Raw genomic sequence first — 24,202 nt, 5'->3', positions numbered from 1 at the left:
AACCAAAAAATTAAATAATTGAAAAAAAGAAAGAAAGAAAATATTAGTAAGGAAACTGGCAATATATCACAACAATATACACTGCGACCATACTGGATTTATAACAGTAATATTAGGAAAACCATAAACATTATTGACTATGTTAATAACAGGAGACACAAAAACCATGATTATATAAGTGGATGCAGAAAACTTTTGTCAAGATAGAACATCTGTTCCTTTTAAAAGAAAATTAGAACATATAGGGTGAAACGGATTTTTTTTGAAATGAAAAGTAGCTTCTATATGAAGCTTCTATATAAACCAGTCTTATCTATAATGGGGACAAATTACAGAATTTTCCCAATACGATCAGGGATAAAGTAAGGATGACTATTCACTACAAAAAAAAAAAAAAGCTAATTAAATTTTTTTAAAAAAAATCTTAGGATTAAGAGGCCTTGTGAAGAAAATTGATTTTATTTCTAATTTTTAGCTTTAAAGAGTTAATAAATTTTAGCTATTAAGAACAATTTAATTTTAAGTACAAAAACTTTGAGAAATCCTTAAGAGGAATTGGAATTTCATACAGCTTTTCCCACATATAAAACATGCTGTAGATGAAGAATTGTGCAAAACATGTTAACAATTCACATTTGTATAGCACATAACATTTTATAAAAGATTTTCACAGTACATTAGCTCATTTGAATCTCACATCCACCCTGTAAGGTACATTGTGAATATGTCTTATTGACAAGAAAACTGAAACTCAGAGAGGATAAATAACTTAAATAACCTAACTTAAACCTAAACAACATAAATGTTAAATGGTGGAGCTGGGAATAAAATGCTCATTTTGCTTTGTATTGCTGTTATTTTATTATGATTACTCTCAAGGGTAAACAGGTAAACAGTGAATTGGATGATTTTAAAGTTCATAAGCTCAATTTTTAAATGACTATAATCCCTTCTTTCTCCTACTTTTGTTTCAAATTAATTATTAGAGGGGAAAGGCTTCAAAATACTCCAACACAAAATATATTGAACAACCTTTAGAACCAAATAATCAAGTTATATTACAAAGAATGATTACTGAACACAAGGATTAAAGAACTTTCCTTGATCTTGTGGTAGCTTTTTTTAACTATTTCCTACATTTATATGATTTCCAGATAGCATTAATCACTTTTTATTGCAATTTTACAACATCATCCTCTAGATTATAGGTACTAGCATACCAATATTAGTAAAAGTCAATCAGTTTTAAATATGTTAAGTATATGCTACAGATTTTAAGTATATACTACAGATTACAAATTCTAATCTTTGTAACATTTTTGCAGTTAAGATGTGGAGATGCTGATTTTCAATGTACAAAATAATCCTGGATAGCAAAAATCATCCATGATATTATTGTAATTATAACCCATTGTATTCTTAACTCATATTGTGTTTTAGCTACAATAAATTTAAGTTTTAAAAGTATAAACAAAATGAGAAACATTATCATCTTTCTTGTTATTCATTCTTTTCTTACCATGATAAATACTAAAGGTCAACTGAGTATTTCTGAGAACATCTTTAAGTATTCAGTACTGACTTGTAATACACATTACTTGACAGTAAAATTATAAGCTACATGGATAAATGGTATCATAAGGTTTAATAAATTCATTTTTACCTTGTGTTTTCACTGGATCTGATATTTGACTTGGATCACTAAGACCATATGCATTAGCAGCTCTCACAAGGAAAAGGTAAATTGCATTAGGTTTTAGTCCTTTAGTGGCAAATGTTTCTGTCTTCACATTTTCTGCTACAGTTTGCCAGCTGCTACCAGATGCATGGCTAAGTACAGATAAATACAAGTTAGAACATGTGTACTCAATTGTAAATTCGAAGTATGAAAAACAGCATATATCATGTTTACTATACCTGAAGGCTTCTATGATATAAGATGTTGGTGTTGCACCTGAATTTAAATTTGGTTGCCATGACAATGTTACTGTATTTCTGCTGACATCTGTGACTTCAGGTTTTGATGGGGCACTTGGGATTAAATTTGGGTCAGTGGGTCTCGGAGGCTGAACTGGAACTCCAAATTCTAATAAAGAAGCAAAAAACAAAAGAAATATGTGTATGTATAGTAAAATGTACACATCTCTCTGTTTCCACATATGTGTACATACACATTTGGGTCTGATCATGTCTACTTTCTCAGAAATCAATCACATCCTAGTTTATAGGCTTTTAAAAAATAAACAAATGAAGAATCTTCAATTTACCTTGAACTTCAATGTATGCACTCCATGTTGCTTCACCACTAGGAGTTGATGCAACACAGGTGTACCGACCAGTGTCACCCAGCTGAGAAAGACAAAAAATAAATATTTGGAACAATCAAGAACACAGTCATCTGGTAGGTCTGCATATGACCCCTGAATATAGATATAACTATATTAGAATTCTCTAAACATAATCCTTTCCCTTCTGTTGAAAATATTTTGTTGCATGTGAACTGAGAAATTTTATGAGACAAGAACTGGAAAAAGCCAGATAATATTATATTTGATTGGATCACGTTACCCAGTAAGGCAAATGAAAGATTTTACTATACTGGCATTAACGCTTTTTTTTTTTCAAAAACTGAAAAATCTCAATAACTACTGGTCTCCAAATCTTTCTAAAAGTCAAATGAATGAATCACATTACCAAATTCTCTTTAAACTTGAATTTTTTTTTTTACCAAATATAAGCCCACAAAATTTTATTTTAAAAAACTATGAAACCTGAATTTGCATTTCATTATTTCAAGGTTATATGTGTGAAAACTAAGGTAAATAAAACAAAAGACCAAGAAGAAAATATTTCTTCCTAAGTTTTTGCAGTTTCTGGGATTAACAAATAAATACACACAGTTACTTGAAGTAGTTTAGTAAATATGAGGTAGAACAAATTCATATTTGAATTAAGTATCTTTTCTAACAGCTGAGAAAATGAATAACTATAGGTCCCAAAATCTAACTCTAAACCAGTCTAAGAATTAACTATAGTAATCTATGACTAAGATGACAAATGTATCTCTGGACAATGTTTAAAAAGGCATGATCATTACCATTTTACTTTTCAAAAAAGAAGTCATGGCATTTACAATAACTAAGCATTCATAAACATGATAACCACAAGATGTTTATTTGATAGCATATTAAAAAAAGAAACAAAGATGCTGACCAATTATTCAATAAAGCCACCTACAGGTACAAAATAAAGTAAATGTAAATGCTTATTGCTGTCAAGATTCTCATTCCTTTCACTATATATTCTTTGAGCCTGTCCAATCTTGACCTATAAAGAAAAAGGAAATAAGGAAAGATATAGCAACACAACCCTGGAAAAACAGGTATGTTAGCTATATTGTATCAGAAAATAAATCCTTAAATTGTTCCATAAACTTGGAGGTTTTTCATGTTTTAGTGCTTTAATTCTGAATATTCACTCAGTATGTACATATTTTTACTTTTGTTTGGATATATGCATTCCATAACTATAGAATGTTGAACCAACCTACCAACCTCATATTCACAACTGAAGAATTCTTGAAGCATTCTGAACTGGTACTTATGCTTCTTTTAAAAAAAAAAAAACTTTCTGTAATTACTGTATCACACTACTATTTGAGGGGATTCTCTCTTGAAATGTCCAAAATGTTTTCCTCAATTTGTGTTATAAATGTTTTCACAAGATATAAACAATACTTAAATCACTGCCATGGGCTGCATAAAAACACAAGGCAACTTAAGCAGAGATTGTGGAATGTTTGAAAGGACCAAGCAACGAAGTGAAACTGTATTTATACTGCTATTTAACATTTCATGAATTCTAAAATTAGAGGCTGAAATACCAGTAGACAGAAGCAAAGACAAAGTGAAACTCAACAGAAAGCTAGAAGAAGTAATTTTGAGTTACCTTAGCATATCGGATCTGTAGTGCTCCTGTTTCCAGCTGTTTGATGCGAGAATCCTGGGTGGAGACAAGGATTCCATCCTTTCTCCACAGAATTGTGGGCACTGGACTGCCTGTGGCCACACAGCTGAGGACTAACGTACCATCTACTGCTACAGTCTGATTCCCAGGACCCTGTCTGATGACTGGGGGAGGCCGGTCTGCAATCACTGCCAGAGGAAACAACAGGAAACAGATTTCTACAACTGGAAACAATTTTCTAATCATTTAAGGAACAGTAGTTGCTCTAGGCTTTGAAACAGACTGAAGATTATTAAACAGTCAATTAATGTAGGAGACATGTATCATTCAGACTACATTCATATTATATACGGATTCAGAATGTTAAAATGACAAACAATGCTCTACTTTAGAACAGCACAGTAGCTGGCATTTTCAAGGTACTTCTAGGGTTAAGGAGTTTAAAGATTATTGCCAGGAAGACACGTAATGATTCATTGTGGAACTTCTAGATTTCTAATTCTGGAATGCTAAAGAAACATTTTAGCTTACCTCAGTTGAAATTTAAGAAGCAAAGTTCATTCAACAAAAGGCATAATGATGTATGAGGATAGCTTTTTGTTCAACAGATGCACAGAAAAGACAATGGTATCATGCCAGCTGGTTTTCATTTACATGGTTTCAACATATGGTTCTAATGGGCCCACTTGGCAAGTCTTGCATTCGTTTAAGTTCTTTTGGATTCTCCTATTTTTCAAGACCTTTTAAACTCCAAATGATTAAACTCCCCATTTCTTTTGGTTTTATATTAAATTACTTTCTGTTAACAAGTAACTGGGCTAATTGTTTCAAACTCTTAGAGATTTAATACTCAGCAGAACTCACTCCTCACATATTTGGAATACTCCCCCCCCCCCAAAAAGGCCACACATCCTTACGCACTGTAACTTGTGAAAACTCTGATTTCTGTATAGCAGTTTCAAAGAAGGTAAGAGAACTTGCCTCAGTCTGTTGTAGCTGCTTTAAAAGGAATATAAGGTTTCTAAGGAACAGATAGGTAGTACTGCTAAAAGCAATAGATTTTGGAGAACATGTTTTAACTGACACAAGGATAAGGCCATCATAAGACATTGTGGGGCAAAGGAATGGGTTCAGGGAAGAGAAATCAAATGTTATCTATACATGATAGTCACTAGAGAGAAAAGTGTGCAATTGGTTCATAGGAAGAGCAGGAAATGTCTATAATTCAGTCAGAGAAAGGGCTGATTAACTCATAGATGAGTTAATCTTTGGACCATGGCACGAAGGAGATCAATAATTCAATGAGAGGTAAACCTCCTAACTTGGTGAGTGACATCCAGGAAAATGCAGAGACCCATTTCTTTTTTAATTAATCAATTAATTTTTGGTTTTCAACATTCACTCTCATAAGAATTTGAGTTCTAAAGTTACTCCTTCCCCCTCCCAAAGATAGAGTGCAATCTGATCTAGACTATACATATACATTCATATTAAACATTTTCACATTAGTCTTCTTTACAATGTGACTAATGTGAAAATATATTTAATATGAATGTATATGTACAGCCTATATCAGAGACCTATTTCCAAAAATGGCAGGCCCAAAGAACAAGAGGTTTGGGGCTTGCCATGTACCTTTGCTGTGGACCCTTTTGTGTCGAGAAATAATCACTTTAAAGTATTCTGAAAGGTACACATATGCGATATTGGTATTATTATTACATGGAAATTCTGGAGTCTAGGGAAGGACTTGTAATAAGAGAAGAGGATTGGTCTCAGAGTGTTGTTCAAGTTGGTAAGCATACACATACACACACACACACACACGACATTAAATAGGCAACTCTATAAAGAAGTAAAGAAAAAATAAAATTTCAAGAAAAAGAAAATCTTTATCTAATTAATAACTCTTTAAACTGATACTAGGAAACTCTGAGTAGTAGACATTAAAAACAACTGGCTCCCCGAGTCAGTGGACTGGGACAACAAATCACACCACTACTTTTGTCCCATTGAAGGCTTTATGCTCTAAAGCTTCCCTCAAGTTTGAGTTATGCCTCAATTTGTTCCTCACTAATCATTAGGTCTGAACATTCAATTGCAGAAAAATAGGAAACCAAGAAAGCCAATTCAGCAACTGTGCATAGCTTAATAATATTCTGGCATTTTTTTCACTTTACCCTTCCAACTCTGCTATGCACTGATTGTTAGTGTGAAATTGACTAATAATGGGTGATGTATCATAAAGCTGAAGGATGCAAACTTGTCAGACTGTTATTAGATTTTTCAAACCTAAATAATGTCTACCAGCTATTCTTTTTTCCTTGATCTTTCCAGAATTTAACTGAGATTTCTTTTGTAAAAAAAAAACAAAACAAAAAAACAAGGAATCCTTCACAGGTTACAAAAAGTACTAAACAGAGTGCAATGTGCTCTTATCAAAATATATTTAAATTTCAATTCTGTGGTTTAAATGGTGTATCATAGTCGGTCAAAACATTTATGAAAATATTATCACCATGCAGTTGCATAACTGAATATAATTAAATCCTGGAAGGAAGTATTCTTACTCTTGGCAGTTTTGTCTTATCTTGAAATATTAAATATACAGGAAAAAGTCCTATAATTGATATTGTTTTATAATTTTTTGAACTCACATTTAATTTTTTCAGTTGTGTATCACTGACACTATATTTTTCTAGATTTTTATGGAGATAATGATTAATATGTCAGAATAACTTTATCATTTATTCTTTTTTTCTAAAAACAAAACAATAAATAAATCAGAGCTCCAAATCTTGAGTTGATTAACAGGGTGACATCATACATTTGTTTAGAGAAAATAAATTTTTTGACATTATCATGGCTTCAAGAATATCTCTGATGAATTACAGTCACATAGGCATAAATTCTAAGAAATTTATCTAATTCAAGAATATATAATTTCATAAGTTACATAATCTCTCTTATGACTGGGTAGATTGTTTTTAAGAGTTGTTGTAGATGATAAAGAGCTCCAGTCAAGATGTCGGTACCAATGGAGTCAGCCTCCCCAGGTCCCAAATACCTAATTAGAAAAAGCCTAAAATTTGCACCACACTGAATATTGATAAAGAAATTCAATGAGAAGCTATAGCAAATGACTTCTTCTGCCCCAGAAGTATATAAAAAGTCTTCTAGAAACACATGGAAACAGGAAAGGGAACTGCTAGGCAAATTAGAGGCAACACAGTCAAACACCAGTAGCCTTCCATCATAACCTAATAAGACAGTGACACATACAGCCTGCAAGGTTCTGTCTCCAGAAGAATTAAGGGTCGCTTAATACAACCAATGTAGTGTGGGAGTGCTCAGACATGGACAGCCCAGGCATCTGTGTGTTGCATGGTCCCTAGCACTAGAATTATGAGATACCACAAAAGCCCCTATATCACTATGCACCTCAAAGATGCAGGGAAGTCTAGCCATGGGACCTGGACATCTGTGAAGGAACAGAGGAGACAAAAGTTGAGACAAAGTTGGGCTAAGCACCCCAACTAAAAATACAGAAGAAATCAGAGCCTTGCCCCGGCACAAATTTTCAGTTCAACAACTAAAGCAGGAGTGATGAGTAAACTAAAGAAAGTCCCAATAACTATTATATAGAATTACTGTAGATTCAGTGATCCCTGAAAATATAGGTTTTAAGAAGAAAGTATCCCTATAACAACTAAAACCAGAGACTCAATGGAAAAATATGGATTTTCTACAATGGCTAGAGAGATACTTAAAGAAAGAAACATCGTATCTTAAAAAATAAAATAAAAGCCCTGCAGGAAAGACTTTGAGGAGAATTGCTTGCAGTAAGCCTTACCCAAGTAATGAACTCTCTGAAAATGAGAACAGAGGAAACAGAAATCCATGATTCTATGAAAATACCAAAAAAAAAAAAAAAAGATGAGAACAAAATCAGAAGACTGAAAAAAATAGAAGAAAATAAAATTTACCTATAAAAATTACCTGGAATCAGGTCAAGGAGAGATCGTGTTATAGAATAATTTAAAGTATACATAAAGGAGTTCAGGTAATAAGAAACCACACTTAGGATGACATAAGCATCCTGGCAGCCCTTATTATTAATGAAAGAGAATTTGGGATACAATATTCCAAAAAAGCAAAAAAAAATGGGACCTACAACCAAGAATAACTTACTCTATGAAGCCGAGTATTATTTTATGGGGAGCAGGGAATGGATATTTAATGGAAGAGATGACTTTAATGTATTTAGGCTATAGACCAGAGATGTGCAGGAACTTTGAAATGTAAAAATGATAGTCAAGAGAAACCTAGAAATGAAATTTAGTTTAGCATTTGAAAAGTGCTACATAACTATTTAATGCTGACATTTTAATAACAGAAGCAACAAATGGCCTTTAAGAATCTTAATGTCTTCAAAAGATATTAAGAAAGTTAAATTAGAAAACTGAGGTCACAACTCTAGATGGTATTCCATCTAGATGGACTCCATTTTTAAGGGTTTTAGGAGGAGAAAAATAAGGGAGGGTTAAAAAAATATAGTGTATAAAGGACTAGAAGGAATGGAACTTATTATTTATCATACTTGAGAATATGTAAACCTATAGGAAGGATTTGGGGTAGCAGACCTGAGATGAACATCATCTTATCTAGTTCTTACCTGAACTAGACAAAGGGGAGCTAAACACACACACACACACACACACACACACACACACAGTATAATAAAGAAGCAAATTAATCTCAACAGAGAAACAAGTAGAGAGAGGGAGAAGAGAGGAAAGAAAGAAGAGAATACTGGGGATACTGAAGGGGTAATTTTTTTTTAAAAGTAAAGAACTGGAATACTGAGGAGTGGCTGAACAAATTTTGGTATAGGAATGTAATGGAAAATCATTGTATTATTAGAAATGACAGAAGAGATTACTTCAGAGAATCTAGAGTAGTACGAACTGATGAAAAGTGAGGTGAGGAGAATCAGGGGGCCAATTCCTGTAAAGATAAAAACAACTTGGAAAGACTAAAGAATTCTGATCAGTGCAATGACCAACCATGTCTCCAGAAGTCATTTGAAGAAGCATGTTGCTTACCTCCTGAAAGAGGAGTGATGGAGTATCAAGACTTAGACTTTTGGGTGGGCCACTATATGGCTTTGTTTTGGTTGATTATGTTAATGTGTTACCAGTTTGTTTTGGGAAGGAGGGGGTAGGGGTCCCTCTCTTGCTTGTAATTGGAGTGGAGGATAGTTGATAAAAGGGCCATTGAAACATTTAAAATTATCCACAGAAGAGAACAAAAGAAATTCAGAAGGAAGGATCAACAAGTGGTACAGTGTTAAAAATAAAGTGTGGAATTTATTACATACTTTTTATAAAAGCAAACAGTATGAAACAGAGATTCACGGTTTCACACATGAATCTTTTTGGGTTCTGCTGTCTACATGGAAATATTATTTTTGTGTGTCTAAACTCAAAATTTTTTTTAACAAGTTTTTGTGACCAAAAACTTCATTATCATGTAGCCAGCCTAATGATGGGCTTCTCTGAATTAGGCTGGTCCATAACCAGGACTCTTACTGAAGACTTTTTATTCTGGCAACTGAAAAGCTTCAGCTGATATAGCTGGAGCTTGTGTCCTGATAACACAATCTCTGAAAATACAGAGCAATCTTCAGGTCAGGATAAGGCATCTGAAGAGGACTTCAGTAGAGATCATAAAATTAAGGAACTGATCTTGGACTGTCTGAAATAGCCAAACGGATAATCAGGTAGAAAGTATTCATGAATGTGTACGCAATTTATCTTTTTTTTTTTTTAAATCATTAGTGAACATCTCCATCTACTGCAGAAAGTTGGTGAAATTTCTATGCTTTTTAGCTCTGATGTGCCAGATACTGTCCATACCTATGGACTTTTAATTCATAGGATCGGACTTTAATTCATTATAACTGTTATTATCCTCTACTTCAGTTCCCTTTTCCCATCAGTTTTGGATCTGTTGAGGTACAGAAGCAGCTTGAGGATATAAATCTCTGTTACTGTGGACCAGGAATAGGCCTTTCCAACTTCTCCCTTGGCCTGGATTGGCAAAATATAATTTTTCAATGCCACTAATCAAAGAAATAATGAGTCAAAGAGTCATTAAGGTATGTCAACCTATAACTAGGTTATAGGTCAAACTATAACTTTGAAAAAACACACACACGTGTGTGTGTAATACTTCCCCTTTCCCCTCAATCTCAATATTACCATTCCAATACATAAAAGGAAATCAACACATTTATTTAAGATTTTGAGTGAATTTTATTATTACCACATTTATACTAATGCCTTATATCACAATTTGACTATATGTATATACACATATATAGATATATAATACACAAGTGTGTGTGTGTGTGTATGTAATACTTCCCCTTTCCCCTCAATCTCAATGTTACCATCCTAACACACAAAAGGAAATCAGCATATTTATTTAAGATTTTGAGTGAGTTTTATTATTACCTCATTTATACTAATGCCTTATATCACAATTTGACTATGTATATGCACATATATAATACACATATATCTACATATGTATATGTCATATAAAAAGTCAGATCATATATACATATATGTGAATATATAAATATACACACATTCCTTTAACGTTGCTTCTATCATCTTCTGTTCTACCTATTCCCTCCTCATAGTTAAGGAATAAGGAAAAGATGTGACTTAACAGTTCCCAAATCTTTCCAAATCTTAGGTCTCAGTTCCACTGACAATGAGCAAGCTATTCTGTTAGAAATTTGTGTTTAGATGTTCTGACTGATAGTTCCCTATACTACATCAATGAAAAATAGAAAATAAATTTTTTCTCTGTCAAATCAGAAATATAGATCATCACAAAGTAATTATATAGGTATGTATATGTATGTCTACATATATACACACATTTTCTTTAATGTTACTTATATCAGCTTCTGTTCCACTCATTCACTACACACACACATCCAAAACAGAGAAAAATTACACTGTATAATAGTTTTACTATAGAATCAATAGTGAATAAATAAATAATTAGTTTCATTTCCCAACCCTGAAATGCTGATTTATCTTGAGGTAAGACAAAAGTAGAACATATAATTTAATTATAGACAGTAATGTTAACTGCAAGGACTATGTTAGATTTTTAAACATCCCATTAATATTGTGTTCATTCCCGTATCAAAATCATGGCAAAAATAATGTTAGATTATGAGTAAAGATATATTCTGGCAAATTCTTGAGGCTTTGGCCAAGACTCTGAGATTTTAAAATAAGCAACTCTTTACTTTACCATCAGTAACTTCCAAGTAGGCTTTTGTGATGATGCTTCCTGCAACATTCAAAGTCTGGCAAATATAATACCCTACATCAGATCGCTGGACATTTGTGATAGTAAGATCACCAGTTTGAGAGACAGAAAACCGGCTAGAAGATTGTGGAGGATGGTATGAAAAAAGCAGGTTCTAGAAGACATAATTTAGGAAGAGAACAAGAAAGAGTAATGTTAGATATCTGCCAAGCTCCAATGTTTTTACATTCATACATTTAAATAAGGCAAATATTTTATTATCTATTCATATAGAAATATAATATATAGGCACACTATGTACACATGTACACCTGTAGCTTTTCAAAGTCTATCAATGCTAACGTCACTTTGATCACATATTAGAAGCCTAAATTTGATTTCACTGTTTCATAGTACCTGCCTACAAAAGAAGATGCTACTAGATTTACAAATGAAACATAGATTACCAGTTCAATTAGGGGGTGCAGGGGGATGGAAGGGAGGAAAAGTTAAAAAAAAAAGTGACTAAATACAAGCTCAATTTCTAACCCTAAAATTTTTTCAATTTACCAGTACAATTACATTTTAACAAAGAATTTAATGGTTTATCATTAAGTCTAAATAATATATTTCTAACACACTAACAAATGTCCATTTTATTACTCCATTGCAAACAACTCAGTATTCTATACCAACCTAACCTTTAAGACAATCTCAATTACCTTTCTGCTTCTATTAAATACTGATACAATTTATTTTCTGTAATACACTGAAATGAAGCTATGAATCAAGTTTGAATAAAAAAAGCTTACATTTTAAAAATTATCAAATGAGTATCTATGGTTAGTTTGTTCTCAAACTGAAATGGCATTTTTGACAATCAACATAAAATCAGAATAGATTTACACATAAAATACTGCACTATTTCATATTTTGGGGGGGTCAGGGTGAGGCAATCGGGATTAAGTGACTTGCTCAGGATCACAAAGCTGGTAAGTGTCAAGTCTCTGGGGCCACATTTGAATTCAGGTCCTCCTGATTCCAGGGCTGGTGCTTTATCAATTGTACCACCTAGCTGCCCCCTTGTATTTTGTGAAACAATGAAGTTTATTTTTCTCATGAAAAGGCTGTTTGAAAACATATCAAAGAAATTTTCAAAATAATCAGATTTGAAATGATCATAAAAGGCAACATAGTAAACTGTGATCATGAAAATAAAATGAGGGGAAAAGGTAATATGCAAAACATCTAAACTTACTTGGGATTTGAAATCATAGTTTTTAAAATTTCAGATAAATTTTTACTAAGTAAATGTTTACATACATACATACATAAATACATACATACACATATCTGTGTATAGACAAATTTACAATATCTATACACACATACATATACACACAAATTTACATTCAAATAAATGCTGTGGCCATATTAGGTCTACCAAAGATGCTGACCAATCTAAGGCCAAAATGATGACAGTCTCTGACACAATAGAAATCAAATTCTGTCTGACTCTTCTCAATTCTCACTTCCTGATATTAATTTGATGGCACTCAATAAATTTTAGCCTATGGAAAGTACCAAAAATAACTAAGTTGTTTAAATATTTATTCGACTGAATGGAGAACATACCATAAAACAATGAAACCAGAGCATTTGCCAACCAAAATGAGAACAAAAATGAACCCCTGACTGATAGTCACAAGAAAATCACCTGAAATTTTATTACAGATGCTATGAATTATAACATCTGACTTAAGCAAAAAAAAAAGTTTTTTAAGTTTGGTAACATCTACATGAAAAGTAAATCTATTTCCCAATAGCCAAGTAGTCAATGGATACCAACAAATAGTTCTCAAATGAAGAATTTCAAATGATTGATAGTCACTCAAGAAATGTAAATAAAAATAACTTGAGTTTTACTCATGCCCATCAAAACTGACAAAGGTGACAAAAGCTAGAACTAGTTAATTTTAAATGAGCTGTGAAAATATATGTACACTAATATATTGTTTATGGAAATTGGTCCAACCATTCTGGAAAGACAATTGGAATTATGCTAACAAAAAACTGACTAAAATGACCACATTCAACTCTTTGCCCCAGAGTTCACAATGATAAACAATTTTAAGGTGGTCAAAGACAGAATGAAAGGCACTATGTACACTCCAAAATATGCATAGAAACATTTTTTGTGGTAATAAATAATTGGAAATAAAGTAAATACTCATCATTTGAGGAATGGCTAAATAAATTATGATAGATGATTGCAATGAAATATTACTCTTCCGTAAGACAAAAACATGAAACAAAAAAATTCCATGATAGGAATTGGTATATACAACATGTTCCAAAAATCTTAGTCAAATTTTAAGACATTAAAGCTTTAATGCTTCAAAACTGTATTAAGACCTTTGGGACACTCTGCTTTTGGAGGTGAAGGTAATATACAAATAAAATACAAATGCTGAATATCAATAGAATAAACTGAATGAATGAGAAGTAGTACACAAGTGAAAATAGATCAGGAAAAACAGGATCAAGGAAACTAAAATGCTTCCTCAATTAAGCAAAGAAGTGCCAATAACAGATTGACCGCTAAGTTTTTGTTTTGTGTTTGTGTATGTGTATATGTGTGTTGGTGAAGTTTTTGTATTCACCAATGAAAGACACTGAGCAGGTAATGCAGAATGGGGACAGTCAAAACATTCAGAGGATATGAATTTAAGTTGGAGTAGCAAACTAGATTAGCAAGCCACTAGCTTTTATTAGGTTTATATCCATGATATGAAGAACGCGCAATTAAAGTAATCAGATTCATAGGCTCACATGAGTTAAATTTTATTCCAAATATTAAAAGCATTAATATTTTCTACAAGATCCCTTGATAGACTCAGTCCTAGATCATGGATACAAAATAGGAATTTTGGATAATTTATAGTGTATATACCTTTTAAAGAGAAGGAAAAAAAAAGGCCTAGATAATGAAAAACATCTGTTAGCATATTTCAATTTTTGAGAGTTTATCACTATAAACACAAATTGTATTTGCTCACATATTAAAGAAAATAAGTATATTAAACAACCAGCAGAATACATAGAGAACAAATCCTTTTTAATCTAATCTTCCATGACAATACCATTCTTGGGATACAATATTTGTCATCTATTTGGCTTTTGTCTCAAATGCCTTTGACCCTGTCTCAAATAGAAAATTTCATCAACAAACTAGAAAAATAAGTCCTAGACCAGAGTTTCTCAATCTTTCTGTTCTTTCTCAGTGCAAAAAACACCAGGGAGTTTATTATATGTAGATCATAGAACTCAACAGTCATTACAAAAATATAGGATTTTCTAACTTTGTATAAGGAAGGAAAATGAGAGCTTTGAGATTATTAGGGGAACTAAAACAGGCCATAGCTAAGTAAGAGGTAGGATAGACAAGAACAACCCTGAGAGTCCAATCACCTCATGCCTAGACTACTGCAATAGTCTGTTGAATGGTATTCTTTGCCCCAAGTCTTTCCTACTCCAGTCCATCCTATATTCAAATGTCAAACTAATCTTAAAGCACAAGTTTGTCCATGTCATTCCCATGTCACTTTCTCCCCCTCCCCTAGTCCCCATTTAATCAACTCCACTTGCTCCCTATCATCTCCAAGATAAAATATAAAATCCTTTGTTTGAAATTCAAAGCCCCTCATAACTTTGCCCCAACCTCCCATCTTTCTAGATTTCTTATACCTGACTCTTCGCACATACTATGTGATTCAGTGACGCTGAATTACTTGCTGTTCCTAACACATTACACTCCTTCTCTAGGTTTCCAGCATTTTCACTGGCTGTCCTCAATACCTGGAATTCTCTTCTTCTTCATCTCAGCGTCCTCACTTTTCTGACTTCCTTCAAGTTTCTGCCAGAATTTCAACTTCCACAAGAAATCCTTTCCAGTCTTCTTTAATCTTAGTGACTTCGCACTGAGAATACCTCTAATTCATCCTGTACATATGTTGATTGTACACAGTTGTCTGTATACTGTTTCCCCCATTAGACTGTGGACTTGGTGAGAGAAAGATTTGTCTTTTGTTTTTGCATCCCCTAAGTTTAGCAAAGTGATTTTTAGGAATTTAATACTGCTTTAATAAATTTAATAAATTTATTTAATAAATGCTTACTGGTGTTTAATAAATGCTTACTGACTAACTGATTAAAATAGTGAATATAAGGTAAATCATTTTTATATTGGATTTCAGGACTTAACTGATTATATGTAGATGGGCTATCTAGATAGCTCTTTCAATCGCATAAACTCTATCATTCAATGTACAGGAAATGTAGTGTTGTGGTTAATAGAAAATTGTTGCATATAATATATGTACACAGAAAAAATTCAAAGAATTAGAAATTATGTAGATAATATAATTAGATATGATAAAATACAACAAAGCATACAAATGAGACTAAATATAATTTGATTTGTATTTGAAAAGGAACAGTAAGATATTTCAGTCTTAACTATGAACATTGACATTAATTGTACTATACAAGAAGTTAGATAGTGGAAGAGACAAAATTCTGGACCTGAAATCATAAAAATCTGAGTTCAAATCCCGGCTCAGATGCTTAGGAGCTTTGTGAACTGACCAATCCATTTAACCTCTCTCTTAGCCTCAGTATCTTCATCTGTAAAATGGGAATAATAACAGCACCCATCTCAGAAGATTTTTGTGAAGATCAAATGACAACATATGCAAAGCACTTTCTAAAGCTTAACTCATTATATAAATGCAAATTATTATTGGCATGTTTATTGTTCCAAATGTGCAGAATTTCTGGTCAATAGTTCTGGTTAGCAGAATGCTGAACACAAGAGTGAACTTAAAAAGACTTAATGTGGCTGAAAGAAGAATCACAATGAATTGAATTTTTTTAAAAAATGCTATTTTATATGAATTTGTATCATTCCTATTTAGAGGAATGTAGCATTGAGCCACTTTGAAACATGGAAAAGTACTTTCTCCTTTATCCCATCCTAAAGTATAGGTTTGACCATGTCACCTAACCCCTACTCCATAACCTCCAGTAGCTACCTTCTTCCTCTAAAAACAAATATAAGTACTTAGTAATCTATAACTTTCCAGTATTCTTATACTCTCCGTCACATCACACAATCTATAATCCAGTTACACTGGCCTACATGCCACTTTTCTCATATGATGTTCCATTTCCCATTTCTGTAGCTTTGTCCCAGCTGTCCCCCATTCCTGGAATGTTCACTCTTCTCATCTCTGTCTCTTAGAATTTCTGGCTTTCTTCAAGACTCAAACGCTACCTTTTACAGCAGGCTTTCCCAATCCCCCACTTCTAGAATCATTTTATCTAAGATCACCTTCCATCTACTGCTCACATGTCTTTTACATAACTATTTCTTAACATGCTGTTTACCCTGTAACTATAAGCTCCCTGAGGACATGTTTTTGCCTTTCCTTGAAACCCCAGTGCTTTGCATAGAACCTGGCATGCAGTAAACAATAAATGCTTGCTGACTGATTGACTGGTTTATTAATAAAACACTGTACAACACAGAGAAGTCCCATCATCTATTAGCTCCAAGTCTAATGAATGGAACCATTTTTCTCATAGTAACTCCAGAAACAGTGACTAAGGGTCAAAAAGCCAGAAAAACGTCATACCTGACTTCCTTCTCTCCTCCAAAAAATGGCTGGTTGAGGGTTTCCAGTTGCCTCACACTGGAAAGTTACAGTTCGTCCCAATGCAGCAACCTGGTCACGGGGTTTCACAACAAAGTGTGGCGGTTCTGAAGGGAAACAGCAAATTATTCTGAATCAAAAGCATATAAAATGTTTCTAAGTGAAATAACTTTCTAATAGCTGTATTTATTATATTCAAAATGTAGTACATTTTGGTACCATTCTCATCTTTTAACATGAAGTTAAATGGTAATGATAATACCTTTTTACAGAACATAGTTATTTACTAGGATTTTGCTATATATTCTCCCAATATTAACTTTCTCATTCAAATCAGTAATTTATTGGATAAAATTTGGCCTTTTGTATATTAAACATGCCTCATATTTGTAAGCACCAATGTTACCTTTTCTGAGGTAAGCCTACTTAAACCCATAATCATACACATAAGGAGCTCTTGATACAGAAAGGTTATAAAATCACATTAATTTAACTCAAAACTTCCTGAAAATGCTACTATGTGAATTATAACCATTTAAAATATTCAATCCAATTACTGAATAGAAATGAATTTAAAGCAATACAGGATTCAAAAGTCTCCCTTTACATAGGCAAGGGCATGTTCAAACAAAATATATATGGAAATGAAGGCAAATTTGAAACATCTGCTCATCCGGACATTAAAAATACTGCCAGCTTTATCCAAACTGTTTGATTTATACAGTCTTAAATGGCCACTTCATCTAGCAGTAAATAGAGTGTCAGAAAATTATGTCTGTTATGCTGAAAGCAATGGCAGTTGAAAACATTAGGTGTGCTGATTGAGCTACTCCTAAAAAAAAATAAAACAGTAGACTTGTTCTTAGGCTATGACTTATGCTTGGACAGAGGTTCACTAAATTAAAGTCTTTACTTATTGTTTATGCTTTTCAAATTCATTTCTTATCAACTGTCTGAAACACCTAATTATTCTCATCTCTTGTCTAAATTAAAAATAAAGTGAATGGTTCAAGCTTGACATTTTAACAGCACTATGGAACATGGTCCTTTTTATCCACTTTCCTTTTCTTAGGGCATTTCCATTCCTTTATGCCCTTATCTTTAAAAACAGCTTCAATTACTCATAACACTTTCGAGTTACTGCTTAAGTACAGTAAATGAATCAAACAATAGGTTTATTCAGACCAAATCCATAAACGCTGCCATTCTAGAACAATCTGTTTTTTCTCTTAAATCAGGTCAGTGTTTGTGATTATCCATTTCTCTTATCTAAGATTTCCTTGTCAAACGAAGGCCTGTGTAAGAATAATTTGTCAAGAATATTTTATAAAAATTTAGTTGCTGATCACTGAAGAAATGCATTAGAGAAAAGTGCTGATCATGTGGCAAGAGCAAGGAATAGCAGATGGAATATCAGTGTTCAACTGGTAACTACGAAATGTAAAAAGTCCTAGAGGAAGGCCCCTATTACAGTAAGTGTCAAACATGCACAAAAATAGAAGTATCGAAACAAAATGTGTGTGTGTGTGTGTGTGTGTGTGTGTGTGTGTATGAGTGAACATATGTATGTAGGTAGGCATATAGGTATATATCTCCACATCCTTGCCAAAATGCTTACTCTATTGCAAATAGATAATTAAATGACTTCCCTCCAATCAAAAAGCACAATGAATACTAGACTAAAATACTAGGACTAGAATCTAGGCTTATTGAGTCCTAGGACATATTATCTTTCTGTTATGTTATGCTGCTTCATCTACTTAGGTAAAATAAAATCTAAAATGTATGACTGAAAACATACAGAACACTGTGGCCCAAGATGGCCTATTATTAACAACGTACAAACGAGTTACAAAGATTTGGAGGTATAGATTAATAACATGGACTTCAAAGTTGGGGAACCAGTTGCTACACTAACATTTGATTTTTTAAATTAGTTTATACCTGACTAATTAATGCTACAATCTAGCAGAATGCCTTATTGACATTCACGTGTAATAAGGATAGATAAAGCTAGAGTAATAGAGATTAGATTTCTTGTAGCAGGAATACATACTGAAACATTTAATTAATAATTTTGTTAAGCATTATGCAGAAGAAGATTGGTGGCTATATGGGACTGGGGGCTATTTTGAATCTTCTATGTTAAAATTATACAAGATTCCTTAATATATTCAAACAGAGGAATAATTTTGTTCATTGATGATATTCTGATCAATATCAAGCAAATCATAAAATGGGGAAATACATGTTTGGGGAAAAAAAAACCTTGTCTCTGTCTTAAAGAATGTCCAGTGAAAAGTCCAAATAGGATAGGTATTCTCTGTATATGGGGGATTACTACAAATGTATCTGTTTACATATGACATTGCCTCATGGCCCTGCAGGAGTTCCGAAACTCTTTAGTGAGATACACAGCTACTCAAGAGTCTCGCCTAACAATCGACCTCAGAAAAAGCAAAAGGATGAAGAACACCAATGTAGACTGTTCATCAGTATATAAATCTTGCAGACAGATAAGAAGTTGGGTGCAAAACTGAGTATGACAAAAGCAATCAATACGCATTTATTAAGTACCTATGTGCCAGGCATTATACTAAGCACTGAGGATGCAAAGACAAAGGCAAAACAGTTTCTGTTCTCTGAGAATCTCCACTCAATCAAGAAAGAAAACATACACATATATGAAAAAGCTGACTTTGGTACAGGTAAGTGCACTATCACCTTGGAATATCAGGAATGACCTCATCATGCAGAAAGCTGTACTTGAGCTCAGCCTTGAAGAAAGCTAGGGACTCTATGCAGTAAACAGTAAAGATAAAGAAGTACATTCCAAGAATTGGAGACAGCCAGTACAAAGGCATGGAAATAGGAAGCAATGCCAAGTATAAGGAGAAGCCACAAGGCTAGTTTGACTGGCCTATTGAGTGCATGTGGGAGGAAAATGTATAATAAGGTCAAAAAGGAAGGCTGAGGCTAGACTGTGAAAAGCTTTGAAAGACTAATAAAGGAATTGGTATTTGATCATAGGGATAATATGAAAAAGTCACTGAGATTTGCTGAGAAGAGTAGTGACATGGGCAAAGTTGTACTTTAGGAAACTCATTTTGGTAGCTATGTTGGAGACAGTTTGAAGTTGGAAGAGACTTAAAGCAGGGAAGTCAATGCATAGGCTATTGTAACAGACCAGGTGAGTACTGATAAGGGTATGAACTGGGGTGGTATATGTATGGGTAGAGAGAAGGAAAGAGACGCAAGAAATGCTGGAGAAGTAGAAATAAGATCTGAAAACTGAGTATATAGGGTAAGAGAGAGTTAGAGGTCATGGATTATAATAAAGTTACAAGCTTGGGTAAAAGGAAGAATGATGTACACTGTAGACAGAAACAGGAAAGAAAAGAAAAGAAGTAAGTTTTTGGGAAGTGATGAGTTCGATTTTGGGGCATTTTGAGTTTAAGATGTTTCTGGAACACTAAGTTTAAGAAATCATACTGTCGGTTGGTAATGTCGGACTAGGACTTGGGAGAGAAACTAGGGCTGGATATATAGATCTGGGAGTCATCTATATAGAGACAATTTTAAACCCGTGGCATAGAGAAAAGAAAGTCTAAGAGACTTGGGGTAGGCACTTACAGACAGGGCAGCAGGATATGGAGTATGATCTCACAAAGCAAAAAGGAGTAGGCAGATAGTAGGAGAATCAAGATCATGGAACCCCAGGGAGGAAAAGTATCCAGGAGGAGAGGAAGTGTCAAATGCTACAGAGAGGTCAAGAGGAATGAGGACTGTGGAAAGGCCATTAGATCTGTCAGTCTAAAGGTCACCAACCACTTTAACAATATCAATTGAGTGATGAGGTTGGAAGCTAGAATGCAAAATGAGTGAGAGGAGAGACACTGGGGGAAATTATTGTAGACAGCTTTGTCTAGGAGTTTGGCTGAGTAAATGGAAGAGAGGTATAAGATTAGCTAGATATCTAAACAGTGAGACAAGACAGTGGGACAGCATTTTGCAAATTATATAATACTTCTGCCTAGCCTATGCTCTTTCCTGATACAAAAACCCATCTTTTTATAGCAATAATCATCCACTGATGTTATAGGATGAAAAATCATGGTATACTACACCACAATTACTAAGAAATCAAAATCATGGGCACAAATAGATTGCAATATTTTCCTACAGAACTACTTTCCACAAATATGATAAAATACACTGTTCAGAAAATGTATGATAAGAAATTGATGTAATAATATAAATTCTTTCAAGCATAAAGTTATTTTCTGGGGTGCCATTTAGCATGCAGATGCAATAATTTGCTGAATGGTACACCTGGAGCCTTAAAGAGTTAGTGTAAGTTCCAAAAAGTACTGAGCTGGCAGATGAGGAAGAAACTTATGTAATAGAAGACTGGCTCCATATGTGGAAAAAAGTAGACATAATTTGTAGTGGATTGGTGCTATTCTGGGAAAGAGGGGACAATGGATGTTTAATCTAAGTGCTTCACTGATCAATATGTCAAAAAATGTTATTTCAGTGATAGTAAAACTTCCTTTACCAACAGACATCATAACACATCTGTGATGTACTATTTAAGTCTTAGAGGCTTAGAGTAGTTCAATGTACTGCTATTGATGAAATATCTTACAAAAACCTATAGAAAGTTCCCCAGATCATGAAGTATATACTTAACGAAGAACTGACAAGGGGATTAGGACAACAATCACAAAAGATGAGGTATATAAATGGTTGAGTAATACTGTTGAAGGAAATTTTCAAAAGCCTCATGAATTAAATCAGAGGTTCAATGAAGTATTATTTTAATGTAGGAAACCTTATTGATTGCAAAAAATATATATTTTTTTAATCTGAGGACTGAGGCAGAATAGAATCGATATATCCATGTTATTTAGTCATAAAGAGTTATTATGGTCCTCTTCTTTCCAAAACCTTAGAAACATACTTAGAAACATTAACAGGCCAAATTCCTATTTGTTTTTAAAAGTCAGTTTTCCCCAAATCTCAATGTGTTATTTGTGCAGAAATAAGAGGTTTTGCACAAATTACTTTTATCCTACAGCAATCCATTTTGACAGAATACTTGCCTGGAAATGACTACAACATTTTAAAAATATATTCTAGATGCAATGATAATATTGTAGTAGCTATCAGGCTGGCCTCAGGAAAAAAATGGTAATTAAAAAAGAAAACAAACCTCTTTAAGAAGCATGTTTCATGTTTATAATTCCTTATTCTCTAAAAAAGTATAATAGATTAAATGAATATTCTTTCTGATTCTCTGTATTTCTGGACATGGGTGTGATCACAGAACCTCATTTGACAACTAAGAAAAGTTTTAAAACAAAGTTATATAAGATTTAAACTATATGTGATTTTTTGACCTGATCAGAATAATAATGAGCTAGATACTTCAAAGGACAAAGTTACTTTCTGGGCTGACATGTAGCATGCAAATGTAGAAATATAATTAGTGGTCATTTCTGAGCTCTTAAAGAGTGAATGTAACTACCAAAAAAGTATTCAGCTGACATCTTATGTGCAAACTTATAAACTACAGAACTGGTTTCATATGTGGGAAAAAAGTAGACACAAATCAAACATATAGATACAACATGTTTCTGCTTCTTGCATAAATGGAAATTAATTTCATCTAGAGAAATGGACATAAATACAAATAAAATACCCTTTATTTCAATTTAGATTACCACTAATCACAGATAAGAATACAGAGATGTGAACAGTTTATTATTTTTTTAATATAGACTGTCCAAGTGGTAACCTACTTTTCATTCTAACAAGATGCAAGCTGAAAACATATTTTATTACAAATGTTTCTTTCTGATAGTAACTAGAAAATATACAATGTGAAAAAGCCCTTATTAGATTAATTAAGAATCAAGCAGCAAATGTATTTTTAAACAATGGAAAAATTAAGATTATATATCATTTGAATAAGACAAAAAGTTAGCAACCCCATTACCTTTACTCTCTGTCACAGTTACCCATACTTCAAGGAGAATTTATTCTGTGCAGTCTGTCTTTGTTGCCAAGGACAAGTGAAACATGGAAGTTGATTGGTTGAAGGACATGGAAGGGTATGGATGGAAAGGGGAAGAGAAGTTCCAGTCACAGTGAGACGGTGATTAGAAGATGGCCAATAAAATTTCAACTTACCAGACTCAACTAAAACAAAAAAGAAAAAATGGAATAAATAAAAGTAAAAAATATAATGACAAAATGAAACAAAAGAAGATAATAGAATTCTATTTAATTATGCTTCTGATTTCAAATTAAAAACAAACACATACATACTTAGATAAATGAATCATGCTATTCCATGAATGAAACACTGATTAACATTTTGAGGTTAATAAATAATTTAAGAAAAAATAAAAATGAAACTTATAATCTCTATTGATGACAAATGACATAGTGAAAATGGATGACACATCAAAAATAAAATCTTATTCAATAACTTCACATTATTCTATAATCTTAGATGAGAAGTTTCTAGGGCATGTATGTACATATTTAATGGTATAAAATATTACTGCTTTAGAAGAAGTATTGCATGCTTTTGAATCATGGCTAACATTTTTAAACCTCATAACTGGATCATTAAATTCAGTTTTTAAAAATGTATGTTATAAATTACTTGCTATTAAATAGTGTGCTAAATGATGATTCATGCAGAATTTGTGAGAAAAAAAGTAAAAAGTGATTAACCATGAAAACACAAAGAAAACTTCAGAACTTTTAAGTTGTTGAGCATAAATAATGACATTACCTGTGTGGGTATGTTAAAGCACTGGGGATTTGAACATGGAAAGAGTGGGAGCTACAGGTAAAAAACTTGAAAGGGATAATATTGTTTTACCTCTTCATATCAAAAACACTACCATCAAGTATTAGTACAATTTAAAAAATAGCTAGTAGACACCAAAATTACATCTCTCTCAGATCAATAACAATATTAAGTTCCAGTCATTTAAAATCCAGGAGCCTTAAGAAATATGTCCATGGTGTTCAAAATATATAGACACACTGAAGACCAATATCATTTTTACATGATGTTACAAAACATTTAATAATTTCCAGGCAGCTTAGAAATAAAGTTGAAAAGATATATTTATATCACCTCAATTTATGGAAGAATGTGTAACTAC

At 33.0% G+C, this 24,202-nt stretch overlaps 1 protein-coding gene across 3 annotated transcripts in view; it reads right to left on the bottom strand.

The window, feature by feature from the left end:
- ROBO1 (roundabout guidance receptor 1) overlaps positions 1–24,202 on the bottom strand; it is a 449,796-nt gene that overhangs the window by 83,200 nt on the left and 342,394 nt on the right. For all 3 annotated transcript variants that reach the window (XM_027874166.1, XM_027874168.1, XM_027874167.1), the window contains exons 7-13: positions 23,211–23,219; positions 16,998–17,122; positions 11,305–11,476; positions 3,949–4,154; positions 2,268–2,349; positions 1,918–2,086; positions 1,664–1,830 (exon numbers count right to left, since the gene is read on the bottom strand). In XM_027874166.1, coding sequence (XP_027729967.1) covers positions 1,664–1,830; positions 1,918–2,086; positions 2,268–2,349; positions 3,949–4,154; positions 11,305–11,476; positions 16,998–17,122; positions 23,211–23,219 — 930 coding nt within the window. The remainder of the gene's footprint in view (positions 1–1,663; positions 1,831–1,917; positions 2,087–2,267; positions 2,350–3,948; positions 4,155–11,304; positions 11,477–16,997; positions 17,123–23,210; positions 23,220–24,202) is intronic.

Source organism: Vombatus ursinus, unplaced genomic scaffold (genome assembly GCF_900497805.2).
Source record: "Vombatus ursinus unplaced genomic scaffold, bare-nosed wombat genome assembly UNPS02014805.1, whole genome shotgun sequence".
Lineage (NCBI taxonomy): Eukaryota > Metazoa > Chordata > Mammalia > Diprotodontia > Vombatidae > Vombatus > Vombatus ursinus.
Note: the sequence above shows the minus strand (reverse complement) of the source record. Positions and strands in the feature narration are given on the sequence as shown.